This window comes from Bos indicus x Bos taurus, chromosome 21 (assembly GCF_003369695.1).
Source record: "Bos indicus x Bos taurus breed Angus x Brahman F1 hybrid chromosome 21, Bos_hybrid_MaternalHap_v2.0, whole genome shotgun sequence".
Taxonomy (NCBI): Eukaryota; Metazoa; Chordata; class Mammalia; order Artiodactyla; family Bovidae; genus Bos; species Bos indicus x Bos taurus.
The window spans coordinates 41,246,981-41,265,592 of record NC_040096.1 but is presented as its reverse complement, the minus strand read 5'-3'; the positions used below and the strand labels follow the sequence as shown (position 1 = coordinate 41,265,592).

Genomic DNA, 18,612 nt, shown 5'->3' with positions numbered 1-18,612 from the left:
TATCATGGACTCTATTTTCAAAACGTCTGCAGTGCTACTCGGCTCTGTCCCACTGCCCAGTGGCCAGTATAGGAATTTGGAGGTCATCTTGTCCTTCACCTTTCAGTCCTTGGAATTGCTGTGTAGGATCAGATTTAGGCATGAACAACTCAGAGGCGAGCCCAGGAATTCATTAACAACTTTATGGGGTTGCTTTCCTGAGCTCCTTCCTTCCTTCTGTAACCTCCCTGGTACTTTCCAGTTTCCTTGGCCTTCCCTTTTTGGTGCTCCAGCCAGAAAGCTTTGGCTTTAGTTACCCTGTTCCATTTCCTGCAACTATGACAAAGCAGTTAGAGGACAAAGAAAGATGAATGAGGGCTGCTGTAGTCTCTTGGGGTAAGGGCTCCTAAGATATGAGAGAAAGGTTTCCCTCCCTCAGAGTTTTAGGGACGTGTGGGTCCCTGCTGTTGCTTTTAATATCCTCAGCATATAGCATGGCCTTTTCTAAGTTCAGTTCAGTTGCTCAGTCGTCTCCGACTCTTTGCGACCCCATGAACCGCAGCACACCAAGCCTCCTTGTCCATCACCAAATCCCGGAGTCTACCCAAACGCATGTCCATCAAGTCGGTGATGCCATCCAACCATCTCATCCTCTATTGTCTCCTTCTCCTCCTGCCTTCAATCTTTTCCAGCATCAGGGTCTTTTCAAATGAGTTAGCTCTTCGTATCAGGTGGCCAAAGTACTGGAGTTTCAGCTTCAACATCAGTCCTTCCAATGAACACCCAGGACTGATCTCCTTTAGGATGGACTGGTTGGATCTCCTTGCAGTCCAAGGGATTCTCAAGAGTCTTCTCCAACACCATAGTTCAAAAGCATCAATTCTTTGGTGCTTAGCTTTCTTTATAGTCCAACTCTCACATCCATACATGACCACTGGAAAAACCATAGCCTTGACTAGACGGACCTTTGTTGGCAAAGTAATGTCTCTGCTTTTTAATAATGCTGTCTAGGTTGGTCATAACTTTCCTTCCAAGGAGTAAGCATCTTTTAATTTCATGGCTGCAGTCACCATCTGCAGTGATTTTGGAGCCCAGAAAAATAAAGTCAGCCATTGTTTCCACTGTTTCCCCATCTATTTGCCATGAAGTGATGGAATCAGATGCCACGATCTTAGTTTTCTGAATGTTGAGCTTTAAGCCAACTTTTTCACTCTCTTCTTTCACTTTCATCAAGAGGCTTTTTAGTTCTTCTTCACTTTCTGCCATAAGGGTGGTGTCATCCATATATCTGAGATTATTGATATTTCTCTCTTTTCTAAGAGTGGGTGCTTATTCTGCTCAGAGAAGGAACAGTTCCCACTCTTCAACAAGGAGAAACATATTTATAATTCCAACAGGGTCAATGCCCTAAAACCTCTGCTAAAGTTTTTAAGTCATGGGATACTAAGAACTGGAGGGCATGCAATGCTTATAATGACATTAGTTACAGAGGAACTAAATGGAAATTGGAAAAATGTATCCTTTACAACTGTGAGTATTCCAGAGTCTGGAGCTAGCAGCTAAAGGCTGGATCCTCCAGTCACATCCAAGTTTCTACTACAACTGCTATTTTAAAGGCAGAGTTTCCTCACTGAATAATTTGATACTTCAGAGAACAGTTTTAAGTATAATTCAGAGAGCTTTTTTTCTCCCTGGAAAATTTGAGTAAGGTGTTGAACTGCCTTCCCACCATTCCCAAATGTTAAGGACATTCTCCAAATACAGTAACTTCAAAATAACAGAATATAATAACATATCAAAATCAGAAAATTAGTGTTGGTCCATTACTACTATCTAATCCTTAGATGTCACTCCAAGTTTCACCTACTGTCTCTATAATATCCTTTATGGGAAAAAGAATCATGTGTTGCTGCAAAGAGCTGTCATCTCTTACACACAGTTGTCTTCTGTATGAAACAGTTCCTCAAGTCTTTCTTGACTTCATGGCCTTGATAAAGATTATAGGCTATTTTTTTCCTTCCTTTTGGTAGAATACTCCACAATTAATTTTTGACTGAATTTCCTCATGATTAGATTCAGGCTGTACATCTTTGACAGGAATACAACAAAAGTGATACTGTATTTTTATACTGAATCTTGTGGGTGGTACACTATTTCAGTATGACTCATTATTGGTGATGTTCAATGGGATTACCTAATAAGGCATCTATCAGGCTTCTTCTCTATCAAGTTATTTTTCTTCCTCTGTAAGTAATAAGTATTTTGTAGGGAGGTACTTTGAAACTGTGTACATAATCTGGAAAATTTCTATTTATTCATTAATTATATCTGCATGGACTCATGGCTTCCTATTTCATTCAGTATGTTATAATCTGTTATCATCATTATTTACTTTGGTACTGTCATGATCTGGCCATTGGGGGCCTCTTCAAGCTGACTTTTGGGTTCTTTTTGACACATTCCATCATGTTTTGAGTACTTCCCTTGCTTTCTGATACAACACAATGTTTCAGGCTTATTTTGTACTTCCTCTTCCTAGAATCAACCATTTATTTCACCAATGAGTCCTAGTGGAAAGTGGAATACAGAAGCTAAAAGTTCTACTACTGGAGAACTGTTGCTCCTCATCCTGCTCAAGTGGCAGAACTAGGGAATGCATATATTTGAGTACACACACATATAAAATCTATAGTTACTTCTCTATTTGACAAGTATTTAGTGAAAATGCCAAGTCCACGTCGGCACCTCCAAGTCCAATATTACAGGATTCATTCTAGTTTTCTTCCTTTTAATATTTGTAACTTTCATCTCTGACAATGGGAAACCTCGCTCCTGAAACCTCACTCCCATTATATTATCTGATGTATTTACTTATTTAACCAGTCCCCTGTATGTAACAAATATCCTAACTCTGCTACTGTCTGCTTGCCTGCAGAGATGTCATCTCACTCCAATCTGGTTCTGATTCCCCACAATGGACACACACATATGCCTGGCTATACTTCTCACCCCATCTGAGCCCATGCCTCGTTTGTCCCATGCAGGGTCACCCTCCTTAATCTGATACGGGCCCTCAGACTCCAGGACTAAACTGCTCCCACATATGGACACCCTGCTCACCTCACTTGGGACTCTGATACCTCCAGTTAGATTACCAACCATCCCTCTACCTGATTTGTGGATGCCTTCTCATTCTGCTTGGGTTCTGACATCTTGTTCTGGACTAAAGCGGTACTTGGAGAAGAAAAGAACAACCCACTCTAATATTCTTGCCTAGGAAATCCTAAGGACAGAGGACTGGAGGGCTACAGTCCATGGTGTCACAAGACCTGAACACGACTTAGTGACTAAAAGAACAAGAGTGACACTAGACTGCCAAGTGCAGGAGCGTCTACCTTGCTCTGCTCTACTCAACGTCTTTAAAATGAATTGGTTTGAGAAAGTAAGGGAAATGAAAAAAGTTCTGATTGTTTTTTTAATCAGCATATTTTTTGCTTAAACTTTACTCAAAACTGTAAATAACAAGAAATAACTCTGAAGTGATGGACTTAGATATATGTTACATATTTTTTCACTGTAAAGTACACATACCTTCAAAATGTTATGTTCTCCCCACAAATCTAGCTTTTTATGTGTGAGCAATAATAGGGATTCTCAGAAATTTTTATGAATAGAACCTTTTAATTACAAACATTTCAAAAAATTGTTTATTACCTTCCAACTTGATATAAAATCTAAAAGTCATAACCAAAATAATAACTCAAAAACCATTATCAGCTGAAGAACTTGTATGTAAAATAGAAGCTTAATAGCTTATGTGATTTTTATTCATTTTTGAAAAGAGCTGAGATCTGAATTGAAAACTCTTTTGAAATTATCAACAAGTCTCTAAAGTTTAGAGAATTTCAGAGGCTAAAACTCTATGTTTATGATCATTGTAATTGAAAACAATAATTAGATTATATATTCCAAGTACAAATAGTTATATCTTGTTTAAAGAAAATCTAACAAACACATATTTAGATAAAGGGATTGTCTACAGAGTTTCTTTAAAAGTGAACTGCCAAAGTATTTAAAACAGAATTCAGTTTTAGATACTGATACATCTTTTTAGGAAGCTCTATAGGGTTAAACCAAAGTAGAATGTGTGTCATGCTTGGTTTGAATATTTTACCTTCAAATCTTGCCTGAGCCAGCAGAAATTGAGCTTCAAATGTATCACTTTAAACAAATGAATATTAAAAGTGCTTATATACTAATACATTGATAAAGCATACCTTCAAAGAAAAGTTCAATAAAATGCAAATAATTTTTCTAATTTAGGAACTGCCATGCTACGAACTTCTCAACAGGAAATAGCTCATTTAATTATCTCATTAATAGCAAAGATTGTGAGAAAAACAATAATTCTATTCAAATTTTACTCAAACTGAAAGGCTGGATTCATCAGATGAAAAACTTATATTAACCTCAAATTTATGATACATACCATCAGGATCTGATATTATATCTAGAAGAGATTTATCCAGAGTAGTTTTGCTCATTATTTTTTCTTCATATTCAAAATACACATCCAGTTTTCTTGCCTGTTTCAAAATAAGTATCAGAGAACATTAAACCATAAAAACATACTAAAAACCTCTCTGCTTACTAGTGCCTATTTTCTATGATCAATTTTAAAAACAAATGTTGATTTCCTAGTAGAATTTACTTTTACTTTATTTTACTTTTAACCATACACTTAATGTACAAAATGAGATTGACTATTTCATTTATATTTGACTTATAAATTTAGAATAACTCTGCATGTCATATGTTAACAAAGACAAAAATCACACAAATCTGAATTATTGTATTAATAAGTAACTACCATATAAATAACACTGTTTCATGCAAATTAATGTCAAGGGTCAAGTTATGTTTACTTTTTAGTGAGTAAATCCATACATTTTTATCCTAACTAGACAGAAAGTTATCCTAATTATTTTCGATTGCTTAAACTGTTCCTCATTAATTTTCCCACTAAATACTTTGAACTTTAGATAATGCAAAAGTAGTCAAATTTTGCTTTTCTGTACAGCAGGTTTTCTCATAACCCAAGGTATATAAAAATCATGAAGTATCTATTAGATTATGCTTTAGATGAAAGACAAGAACATGCTTTACTACTGAAGGTGTTACCAATCTAAGTAGAAATCATTCATGAAATAAATGAGAACACAGAGATATCAATAAAGAATCAAAATATAAATACAGAATAAACATTAAATTAAGATGACAGAATGAAATAAATATTAACCAGTTGTAGAGAAGGAAGTGATGAATTCTGAGCTGTTCTGAAAGTGATTTGGGGACATGGATAGACAGAGTTCATTTCACTTAAAGGAATCGTGTATGTGTGTGAGTATGCCTGTGTGTGTGTGTTAGTCGCTCAGTTGTGTCTGACCAGGCTCCTCTGTCCGTGTGTGTGTGTGTGTGTTAGTTGCTCAGTTGTGTCCAACTCTTTGCAACCCCATGGACTATAGCTCTCCAGGCTCCTCTGTCCACGGGATTCTGCAGGCTAAAGAATCTGGAGTGGGTAGCCATCCCCTTTTCCAGGGATCGAAACCCAGGTCTCTCAACTACAGGTGGATTCTTTACTGTCTGAGCCACCAGGAAAGCCCTGGTTAAAGGGCTTTGATCAGAGTGGATAGATCTGAATGGCAGATTCAGCAGTGATTTCATACATGGGGCAACAGGTGATCAACCCCTCAATCCCACTCCTCCACAGTGGCATACAAGGCCAGAGCTTTAAACAGATGAAATGCTCAGCTTGAAAATCAAAACATGAAAAGGTAAATATACTGAGACCTGTCCTCACTCCTATCCTTTTCTACCCCATTTCCACCTGCTTCTTTGGCTATTTATTTCTCCTATAGTTTTTCAACTTCTCTATGCAAATGTAAGCAAATAGTATCTATATCCTAATATCCCTCTGCTTTCTGACACAAAAGGCAATATACTATACTCTGCTGTCCCTTGTTTTCACTCAGCAATATATTTTATACCAGTACACGGAGAATTTCCTTGAATGAAGTTGAGATAAGAGTTAATAAACTTTGTAATAGAGTTTTTGTTTTTTTACAAATGGCTCTCCACATTTTTTTTAGATTCCCTGATACAGGAATTATTTTAATTATTGTATAAAGCTACTTTGAATAAACAATATAGATACATGCTGAAGTACTAGGAATGGAAAAATGCAGTATCAAAAATGAACAAAAGTAACAGAAAGGAGATCCTAGGAAAGTGACCATGGTGGTGACTGTGGGAATGGAAACAAAGAGACGTATACTTAATAACTAACATGAGAATGTGCGTAGGAAGGAAAATAGTGAAAAAAGTCAAAGATTCCTGGGAAATAAAATGACGGTAGTAGGAACTGTGTGTGCTTAGTCACTCAGTTGCGTCCAACTCTTTGTGACCCCATGGACTGCAGTCCGCCAGGCTCCTCTGTCCATGGGGATTTTCCAGGCAAAATACTGGAGTGAGTTGCCATGCCCTCCTCCAGGGGATCTTCCCAACCCAGGGATCGAACCCAGGTCTCCTGAATTGCAGGCGGATTACTTACCAATCTAGGCCACCAGGGAAGCCCTATGTTAACTTAAATGGACTGGGAAAGCCTAATTATCTGTAGAATAAAGCCAAGAATGGAAGGGGGAAGGAGATAAAATAAGGTGTTAGGCTGACTTTCAGGGCCTCATAATCTGCTCCAGCCAACTTTTCTGTTTTACCACTATTCACCAGGTTCAGTTCCCTCCAGTCACATCAATTAACTCATTGACTTTTCATTAAAAGTAGTGAATGCCTTTAATCCTCAAGGCTTGGGCTTGAATTATTCTCTTAGCTTTTTTAGAATGCATTTCTCCTCCATCACCTGCCCAGTGAATTCTACTAATTTTTCAAGGTCCAGCATCTTTGCAGCTTCTCTATAACTCTTAAACCTCTGTTTCTTCCCTTTCTTGCTCCTTTCCAATCTCCTTCTTCACTGGGAGAATTAATTAAGCCCTTAAGTGTGTACTGACAGCACTTCGTACACTTCTCCATAACAGCAATGATTACACCACATTACTCTCTTTGGTTTACATACCCTTCTAGAACTATACACTTCCTAGAATGTTTCTAATTAATTGTTTAACCCTAGGAGTCTAACAAAGCACCTGTCTTGCAACAAAATATATGTCAAATTTCTAAGCTAAGAGCAAGACATATACAGATCAAGTAATCATCTTTAAAAGTTATGAAAGTAGATAAATGAACTTCCAGAAGTGAAAAATGCAGAGAATCAAGCTTTAGTGATTTAATAGATAAAATTCAGTATGCTAAATGCTATAATGGAATCTAACGTGTGTACCTACATAAATGAAGAAAGGTGGCTCACTTAGACTCATTTTGCTCTTCTTGATGTGTTAACTTATCCACATTTTAACTTCTAATGAACAATGGAAGCAGAATTAAAAAACAAGTTAATCTGATGGCTAATGGGTAGACATTCTTTTGAAGGTGATAATGTTCTAAAATTGCCTTGTGATTATGGTTGTGTGACTCTGAATATAGTAAAAAACCACTAAATTGCATGCTTTAAAAAGGTGAATTGTATGGTATGTGAACTATATTTCCATAAAGGAGTTAAATAAAAATCATGTAGCATTTCAGTATACTGACTGGGAAGGAGCCTCATGGGGGAGGGAAAGGAATGAAGTAAAGATCTTCTAACCTGCATAAGAGAACTAGTATCTGTTCAGTATCTAGTACGTGCAAGGCACTTTACTTACAGCTATGGCTTTCAAATGTTTCTAAACAGAACCTCAGGACCCTCTTTCTCAAACCAAATCTTCTGCAGAACCCTAAACATAAAATAGATACAAGTGACCAATTAAATGTCTCTGTTGAGTCTAGGGTACCAGAGAACAGGGTTTAAAAGCTACAAAATCAGATTATCTCACTTAATTCTCCAGACAACACTATAAACTAGGAATTATTAGTCCCATTTTAAAGATGAAGAAACAGACACAAAGAAACATAAATTTATTCAAGGTTACCAGAGCAGAAGTAGAGAGTTGAGATTCAAATCCAGGTCAGATTCCATATACACCATAGATAAAGAGTAGGGGGGGAAAAAAAAAAGAGTAGGGAAAATTACATTTTCCTCAAGAACAGTTTATTGCTTCCTTTGTATATACTTTATGAAAGAAAGTATATTTGTCAATTAGTATATATTTATTTTTTGGGTAATACACATAATTTACATATATGTGGTGAATTTGTGGTGAATTCACATAACAATCAAGATGTGAATGTTTTTACTGGATTAAAATAAGGACCATCTACAGAATTGTACATTATAGGTGATCAATAAGTACAGAGGAAAGAAAGCCAAAATGGCACTATCAGAAGGAGTTAAGTAAAAGAATGCAAAATTCTTTAAGTCATTTCTTTAAATGAGGTGTTCTTGACTTTACTTGATAAACTGAGCTGGACTGAAACAGAATAACAATGATAATAGCATAGCAAAAAAAACTTTCAAGACAAAATACAAAATACAAAGAGTTTCAGGTATGAGTTCCAACTCTGCCATTGACTAGGGAATAGTTTACCTTTTTTGGAGGTAAGAGGTATATTTCCTTCACTGATTAAATGAAGAATATTTCACAAAATATGTTCTGCAGGGTGCTAGTTCTTACAGTTGGTTAAGAAATAACCCCTAAAAGTGTTCCAGAGTCAACAGTTTTAAGGTTTTTTTGAATGCTTTTAAAATGCATATATTACGCTGCATTATGAATCTCCAAGAGGAAGACACAGCACATTTTCCTTCTAACTTTATTTGACCAAAGAAGCAGCAGCCTCACTACTATCTTGTGGACTCTGCTAAGAACTCTGTCCCAAGGCTCCTTCTGGTCCTAAGTTCCTCAGAAGGTCTGTGAAGGACTCTGGAAAATGGGGTCCACAGGACTGAGGAATTATAATGGCAATGTTTGATTTTCTACTTTCTAGTCTGATTTGTATATCCCTGGTGCTTATGAATTATTCTCTATTCTGTTATTCTATGTGCTGTCATTGTAAGTGACCTTAAATTCTGTAGAACAAGTCAAGGTATAAATAAATAAAATGTGAGATATCTATTTAAAAAAGTTAAGGAATGCATCTGTCCTCCTTTTATTTTAAACATCTGAGACTGTTCATCACAAGTCTGCTTCTACTCTCTGTGTTTAACCTACAGCATATTCTTATAAGGGAAAAGACTGTAAAAAAACAAAACAACAAAAAAAAAACCTCCCAGGTTTACCCACTCACAAACTATGTAGCATATCCTCTGTTTCTTGCTATTATATGTCATGTAAGCTGTAAAGCCAAAAATTCACATTACCAAAATTAGTCTTTGGTTTTTCTCAATGACTTAATAAAAATCTGTTTTCTTATTTATAGATGATCTGAAGTAGGTGAACCCTAAGCATTATATTTTTCACTTTTATCAAAGTAAAATAACATATAAAACACAGAATTTGGTTAAGTTTTAACATAAGTATATACCCATGAAACCGTATACACAATCCAGATAGTGAACATATCATTCACATCAGTTAAGGAAATTCTCTCATTGTAAATACTCTCCTCTCACTCTCCAACACCATTCTTCACGTCCTATTTTCTGTGACTATAGATTAGCCTGCATTTTTCTGAATTTTCTATAAACACAACATGCTCTTTTTTTCTGTATGTAGCTTCTTTCACTCAGTGTAATTACTCTGAGATTCATTGAGTACATACTGTTGTATGTATTAATAGTACCGCCTTTTTAATTGTTGAATAGTAGTCCACTGTATTGGAGAAGGCAATGGCACCCCACTCCAGTACTCTTGCCTGGAAAATCCCATGGATGGAGGAGCCTGGTAGGCTGCAGTCCATGGGGTTGCTAAGAGTCGGACACGACTGAGCAACTTCACTTTCACTTTTCACTTTCATGCATTGGAGAAGGAAATGGCAACCCACTCCAGTGTTCTTGCCTGGAGAATCCCAGGGACGGGGGAGCCTGGTGGGCTGCCATCTCAGGGGTCGCACAGAGTCGGACACGACTGAAGCGACTTAGCAGCAGCAGCAGCAGTCCATTGTATAGATATACTGGACTTTGTTTACTCAATTAGCCTGTTGATAGACATCTGACTGATTTCCAGTTTGGGGCTATGACAAAGAGCTGCTATGAATATTCATGTATAATGAACATATTTGCTCTCATTTATCTTGAGTAAACACTTAGGAGTAGAATGGCTGGGGCACATGATGGATTTGTCTTTAACATTTTAAGAAACAGAGATACTGTTTTCCAAAGTGGGTGCACCATTTTACATTTCTACCAGCAAAATATGAGAGTTCTAGTTCTGCATCCTCGCCAAAAGCTGACATGATCAATATTTTAAATTTTAGACATTCTGATAGATATGCAGAGGTATCTCACTATGGTTTTAGTTTGTTATTTTTCTAATGATTGTTGATGTTGAACTTATTCATCACTTGGATATCTTTTTCAGTCAAATCTTTGTTCAAATTTTTTGCCCTTTTAAAAATTGGGCTGTGCATTTTCTCTACTGAGTTGTGAGAAGTGTTTAATTCTTTGAACTTAACCTTTATGAATCTATTGAGTCTTGCTAATGACAAAGCTTTATCTTCATGAAACCTGATGGTGGAAAAGTGAGCAAAGAGCAAGAGAAAGGTAATTCCACACTTCGTTTTTTGAAGATGTGGAAGAAGTCTCCAGAAACTCAGCATGAGAAACTAAAAGACATTTCACACATTGAAGAGTTGTCTTTGGTCATATTTGGAGTAAAGAAAACTTCTTTAAGTTCTGATAATGACTAATCTTATTTGGGATAAAAAGAGGTAGAAGATAGTGATAGTCTGTCCATTGGGGACTTCCTGCTATAGGATATATTTTCTCCTGCCTTGAAGAAAAGACAGCAAGGTCATATAAACATTCACTCAGTAGTGTACTGGATAAAAGATAATTTAAAACAGATTAGTCAAAATCCAGACAGAGAAATGTTCTGATTTACAGGACAGTACAATTTCTTCCCTATAGTGATCAGGAGAGCAGTGATCAGTTAATCAAAGTCAGTTAATGCAAAGAAAAAAAAAAGGGGGGGGGGGATTCCCTGGTGGTCCAGTGCTTAAGAATCTGCCTGCCAAAGCAGGGGACATGGGTCCGATCCCTGATCCGGGAATATTCTACATCCCATGGGTCAACCTGTGAGCTGCAATGACTGAGCTCTTGTGCCACAATTACTGAAGGCTGTGCGCCCTAGAGCCCATGCTCTGTAACAAAGGAATCCACCACAATGAGAAACCCATATACCTCCACTAGAAAGAAGCTCCCCCCGCATGCCACAACTAGACAAAGTCTGCAAGCATCAATGAAGACCCAGCAAAGCCAAAAGAAAAAATAAAAAAGGACCTGGCTGTATATACATGTTTAAACACTACAATTTAACTTAAGATCTAAAACATATAATTGTCTGTCAATTTTGAGGTAGACCCAAGACCGTTCCCTTGAGCACTGAGGTTCATGGACTGAAATTTTTTTCTTTCCTGCATAATGCAGATGTTTAAGTATCAGCTATAACTTCAAGTTTCTTTGACGCGAGATACAAAAATTTATAAATGTTTACAATTACAACATAAAGCAATTCTAGTACTTTCAAGATTTTTCAATGTTTTACAGTTGTTGTCTGCTCCCTGCCACAGCTACTAAATTAAGTAATAATTAAATCACCACCTTCACTGAGTCTAAGGCAGGTAACTTAGTTTTAGAGAAACAAACCTCTTTTCCTACTCATACCATTGACATAAATAGACTGGAATCAAATACAAAAAATTCAACTTGCAAACACACTAGATGTCACATGTTAGCATGGCAATAATGTGGTCAGCAACCACTGTTTCCGAGGGAATAAAGGGCATTGGTTAATTTGATGTGCTGATCAGCTCAGTTTCTACTTTATTTTGAAAGCTTATTTTCCCCTAAGAAAGATAAAGAAGTTGGACCAGAGAAGAATAAGTCCCCTGAAGGAGGTGCTCTAGTTAAAATTAGCATTGCTAGCAAGAGCTAAGTCTTGCTCAGTGTGTACAGAGCTAAGTCGGTACATGTTTGCTTGATCAGAGGATGTCTTTAGACCTAACTCAGTACCTCTTAACTTTCTCCACAGGAAGCAGCAAAACAGAAATGAAGATCCAGCACCAATAATCCACAAGAGCTTATTAACCGCTTATTCTTGGCCAGCTACCTCAGTAAGGAGCATTCAGATGTGAGAGCTCTTCTTCTCAGGTGGGAGCACTAGGGGAAAGGGCATGTATGCCATTTCTCTTTCTTCTTCTCTGACATACATGTAGGAGACTTTTCCTTTTCTTAGGTTTCTGATGCTAGAGAATAATTAATTCTGGCTGGCTATGCAGCTGAGACAGTAATCATTAAAATATACTGAAATCTGTCTACAAATTTAAGTAATCTCAGAATCCATTCCCTAATAACCAACAAGTGGGGGTAAAATCTTATTTGTATTAGAAATGAAAAAACTGCTGGGATTTCCCTGGTGATCCAGCGGTTAGGAATCCACCCTGCAATGCAGGGGACACAGGTTAGATCTCTGGTGGGGAATTAAGACCCCACATGCCTTGGAGCAACTAGGCTCCCATGCCACAACTAGAGAATCTGTCTGCTGCAGGGAAAGTTCCTTCACAATTCACAATTTACTCTTAACCTATTAAACCAAAGTTGACTACTCAAGCCACTAAAATCTTTAGAATATCAATAAATTTACGTGGTAATATCTGTCAAAGTTGTCACAAACTGCTGTGCTGCCAAACATCAACTGCTGGGTAACTGCCAGGACTTCTAAAGAGATTAATTTCTTCTAGTATTCTGCTTTAGAAAATGATCTAAAGAAATATAAGCAGCAGCTATAAACTAAACATCCCAAAATAAGAAACACGCAAAACTGCAATACAGACAAATAGCAAGAGATGTGTTCTGAGATCTCTGCATGAAGAGTCATAATGTTCTTGCTAATAACAACAACAATAAGTAAATAAATATTTACTGCTTAGGTGAATGAATGTTTACAAAGAAGTGAAGCCCAGATGGTCAACAAATTCTAGTAAAGAGTAAGAGATATTGGAGAAAAATATTTTTTAAATTATTGTTAACATTATATACCCAGAGGCAGATGGTGTAACATAAAAATGGCACAAATAAATGTATTACTTTGAAGTAAATATTTTAAAGTTGGAAATTTAATAATTATAAAAACTATAAGAAAAATTTTATAACTATGAGTAATGATAAAAATTGGAAGCAACACAATTTACTTGCTAGCTTTGACATAGGAGAATAGACGTTTTAATTAAAACAGGACTCTTCGCCAGTCCAGGTTCGATGCACGATACTGGATGCTTGGGGCTGGTGCACTGGGATGACCCAGAGGGATGGTATTTGGAGGGAGGAGGGAGGAGGGTTCAGGATGGGGAACACGTGTATACCTGAGGCGGATTCATGTTGATGTATCGCAAAACCAAAGTTAAAAAAAAAAACAAAAAACAGGACTCTTCTCAAAAAACACTGCAATTTTTCTATACTAACAGAATTTCTAATATCAGGATAACTCAGAGTATGTGGCTTAATAAATACAATTATAATTTATACACAAATATTTAAAATAAATATGCTCCTGTATCTATGATTTAAAAAACAAAAAAACTTCTGGTATTAATTGGGTTTCCTAGAATGGCCCAACAAGGAACATGGTGTCTTATACATGAAATTTTCCCTCTGCAAGTAAACGACCTTATATAATGTCCTTTATAGTTTCTTTATATCAGATCCTATTAGGAAAACGGTGTCTTCCTTGAGTTATAGCACAAAAATTATTTCAAACTATGTAATTTTTATATATAACTACTTAACACCCTGAATGACAAGTTAGTTTCTTAGTATAAGATGATCTGCTTATTAGCAATCCAGGAAGAAACAAGTTCTTTTATAGAGAGACAAGCAACCAGGTCTGAAAGAGGAAATTTTGGGTCAGGCATGGTGACATAATAAAATTTATCAGACAGATGGCATCCATTAGGACAAACTGATTCACAGCTCATATAAAATTGTAAATAAGCATCATAAAGAATTTCATAGGTAAATTTTTCCTTAAAAAACACCGTTCTCCACCTAGACAGGTATAATAGCCATCTTCCAGAACTCATCCATTCCTCAACACTCCTCGGACCATTCTCTAGCTGAAACATAAATCAAATCATGGCAGTAACCTCCAATGACTTCCATCATACTTAAATCCCTATTTCTCTTGATCCAATAGTGTTATCAACTCTTTCCCTCCTCACTATCAGTACATTAGTCATCTTCTAGGTCCTCTAAAATAGTAAATTTGTTCTCGCCTTAAGGCCTTTGCAGCACTTATTCCCTCTGCCTGAAATGGGTGGCCCAGAGATTTTCACTAACTGGCTCCTTTGTGTGATTCAGGTCTCAACTCAATCGTCACCTCATCAAAGGCAATTTCACTTCCCCTGGAACAGCCCTCTGAGCCACTGTCTATTACCTCTTATCACCCTATTTTGCTGTTTTTACACCTAAATGCCATGCTTTCTAATCGCTTACTTTGCTTTTTGTCAATATAAGATTAGCTTCAAGAGAAGAAAGAACTTGTCCATCTTGTTTACCATGGAATCTCTAGGGCCCAGCACAATCCCACAGAGCCATTTAATAAACACAATTGAGTAAACTACTTTATCCAGAATTTTCTCAAACCATAAACCATAGTCTTTGATCTAGAGTATATTCATGTAAATTTGTGGCAGGATAGTGTTTGTAAAGTTTTATGAAAAAGATGAAAATGTGCACTTTCCATTGGTATGATAATGTTTTTAAATACTTTGGGTTACACAACTCAGTTTTGAAGTAGGAGCTGAGTTTAGCACTTTGCTGATTTTACAGCTGTGAGAACTGCCCCCTCCAAAGAAAAACCAAAAACCCTGAAAAAACTAAAGTAAAAAAAAGTCCACAAACTGTTTAAATCTCAAAGTAACACATAAACTATTAACAACGGTCATAAACAAACAGCATGTACTCAAAGAGCATTGGTTTAATAGATAAGAAGATCTTGATTACAAAACTATAGTTTAGCCGATGTAAACTAGAACTTATATTTTGTTTTAATACAACATAGTTTTGTTTAACTTTTTATATTAGCTTTGTAAGCAAAGCCTGTCTCTTCTGAGTGAAGGAAATCACTGAATATAGCTCTGTTACATTCCACCAGTTATATGTATTATCTTCACTGGAGACAATGACCTCAGGCAAAAAAAAATGAGCAGCCTTTTTCCACTTTACAGAGCTGCAACATATGGAAGTTATCATCAGATATCATCTACAGATGGCACAATTATATTTCTATTCCTGTAGGTATATGCAAATAGCAAGATCAAAATCAAGAAGTGGAACAAAGAAAAAAATCAGGTGTCAGCTTAATAGAAATTATGCAGGTTTAAATTCTATGATCTACAATGATGAAATCTATCTATATTAGCTCCTTTCTAGTGCTCTAAGACTTTTAAAATCATTAAAAAATGTTTAATCCCCTTTTCCATAAATATAAGTTGTTATCAACATGTTTGATAGATAGCAAGTATATTCAGTTTTACATTACTTTTTCAAATGTATCATCTCAAATGGAAAGCAGGGGTCAGTAGTAACTACATTCTGGTATATCACCAGTCTGTCACTGGAATTCAGTTCCATGTCCGGAGAATAAATGACAATAGAATACTAATGAATGGATTAAATCAAACTGATATGGAGTTATGAATAAAGTAATGAGAAAAAATAATTATGACAAACAACATATAGAATTATCCAATACATTTGTTTCAAAATCAAAGTATAGTGGGAGACAGTAAGAAGCTATAAGGCTAACAGACTAATCTTAAACTAAAATGTTCAGAACCAAGTTGCATTTCATTATGGGATGTTATCAACATATTTCAGATAGTACTACAGTAAAGGGGTGTCTAAACCTGAATTACTGATGTTTAGATACAAATCTATTATTAACAAAGTGGTACATCTGTAGAGGCATTACTAAGGCAGTGAAACATAATAAAAATATCAAAGGTGCTAAGTTTCCTTCACTGAATGTGTGACCTTGGGCAAATCACTAACCTTCCTGGATTGGTTTCCTCATGTGCAAAAATGAAGGTAATAATGCTGCCTTCACTAATTATAACTCAAGCTTACAGTTAGGGCTCAATGAGACACTGAATAAGCATCTTAAAAAGTCTAAAACCTACAAAATTAGTAGCTATATTGTAAGGAGGGACAAGTTAAATTTACCTTTATATGTTCTAAAACAGCAGTGGCAACATTTGTATGGAGATCAATAAGTCTTTTTTTTCAAGGAGTTCTGGCAAAGAGCTACAAGTATCAAAAAATTGAAAATTAACCGTTAAATTTTCTAAGGAAATGACATAAATTTTAATAAAATGCAAACCTGGGTGTTTCCTCTGAGGAAACTTGGAATAGTAAAACAGGGCCAAAATTACATGTTAAACTATTAACTGAACTTAATCTCTAGGTTTGAACATATACAATATTTACCACTTTAATACAGTTGAAATGCTTCTTATTTTAAAATAATCTGCCTCCCAAATATCATCATTCTATCATTTCACTTTCTAATTCCAAAACTTGGAGGTTAGAATAAAATCAGATTAATGGGAAAATTTTACCTATATTTCTAAAACATGAAACTCTCCTTGATGGTATTTAAAGTATCCAAAAGATACTGCTTAAACTTTAGCTAACATAGTAACAGCAGCAATGATAAAACTAACAATAACTCATTTTACCTTATCATCAATACTATCTCAGTGACAAAATTACTCCCATTACACAATTCTAACTAGTAAAAGAAACAAATGATCTGCTATATAAAAGATTCATATTGGTAACTGGCAGGAAACAAAATTCTGTAAAGCAGCAATCCTTCAATAAAAAAATTAAAAAAATAACGGAGGGAACTCAAGTCAGCTTGAATACAGTAAAAATACAATTTAGTTCTTTGGACTTAGCAGTATATGCTATTTCTATTCCCTATCATGAAAAATATTTATCGATTTTTTTAATGTCCAATATAAATCATATCAACAGAAAGACTTCAAAGAAGATATACTGCTTACTTACCTAACAGCTGATGTTAGCTTAGCAGTATTATCAGAAAGCATACTTATGGCTCCTTCATCTTCACCTTCTAGTCCCTGGGAAGGAAAAAGAGGTCCCAGTAACTACTCAAAAATCCCAAGCCAAAGTACTGATTTTCATCAATCTATTCCTAGGATCACTGATAAACAGTAGCAAGATTTAGGTCACCCAGAATAATAGAATAAAATAATAGAATATTAGATAGAATAGAATAAAATAATAGAATAAAAATTCTTCCCCTCTTAAGGAGCAAGCATCTGCATTTTTGACAGTTATAGAAAAGTTCTAGTCACCACCAATCTAATGAATGGTTGGATGACTAAAAAGGAAGCATCTGGCATTTTCAGATAAAGAAATAGGTCCAGAGACCTGCCACAGGTCACTACATATAGTAATAAATAGAGCTGAAATTTGAAGTGCGATCAAAGTATAGTAAAATGAGCAGCACTGGAACATACATGTCTAAATAAACTCACATATATTTTTTCAAATCATAAATTTGTATTAGTTTTTTAAAAAATGTTCCCTCTACTCCTCAGAACTTAAGATTTCTTTAAAAAAAAAATCTTTTATGTAACAATCTTTTATGAGAACAATTTTTTTTGTCATTAAAGCAATGAAAGGTCTTGAATTTTTATAAAGGAAAAAAGTTAACCTCTTTCTCCTTCCAGATGTCCTCCTGCTTCCCTTGTATTTCCAAGAAAGCAAACAGAATCTTACCATAATGCTTTTAAGTCGTTTAACCTCATCTTCCTGTGCTCTGTAAGATTCTAGTTCTTGCTGAACTGATTCTGCAACTTCTGGGAATGGACTAAAACAGTTTTCCAGAAGAGGAATTATGAGTATAAGATTAAAAGATTGACTTTTGTGTGAATTTTGAAACATATACAATGAAGATTATTTTAAGTGTACTTATTTATATTTGCATATATTTTATATACAACATAGGCAGAAAACATCAGGATAAATCAAAGTACATTTTCTTGTGATATCTATTTACATTCTAAATACTACTTTAAAATGTATATCATAATACTTATATATGTAAACAAATTTAAATTTTATTTCTATTCTTTTCACTAACTGTATCGATTTTTCTTCACCTTTAGCTATTAGAAAAAATAAAAAGATATTTAAGTGACTGAGAAACAAAGGAAGAGAAGCCATGGTACATCAAAGACCAACTAAGTATTACAACCCATAGTGCCAAAGGGTCCATGTAACTACAAACATGTATCACAAAATATTACATGTAGGTAGCTGTGGAAAAAACCTTTCAAATCTGTAAACCTGGTAAGAACACCACTGGTAAGAACAGAATGTAGGCCAGTTTTGTTGGC

At 35.6% G+C, this 18,612-nt stretch overlaps 1 protein-coding gene across 1 annotated transcript in view; it reads right to left on the bottom strand.

Annotated features, from left to right (window-relative positions):
• Positions 1-18,612, bottom strand: part of SCFD1 (sec1 family domain containing 1) — a 110,298-nt gene that overhangs the window by 41,774 nt on the left and 49,912 nt on the right. Inside the window, 5 exon segments of the mRNA XM_027520639.1 lie at positions 4,469-4,565; positions 16,406-16,467; positions 16,470-16,486; positions 17,255-17,328; positions 17,993-18,083. Coding sequence (XP_027376440.1) covers positions 4,469-4,565; positions 16,406-16,467; positions 16,470-16,486; positions 17,255-17,328; positions 17,993-18,083 — 341 coding nt within the window.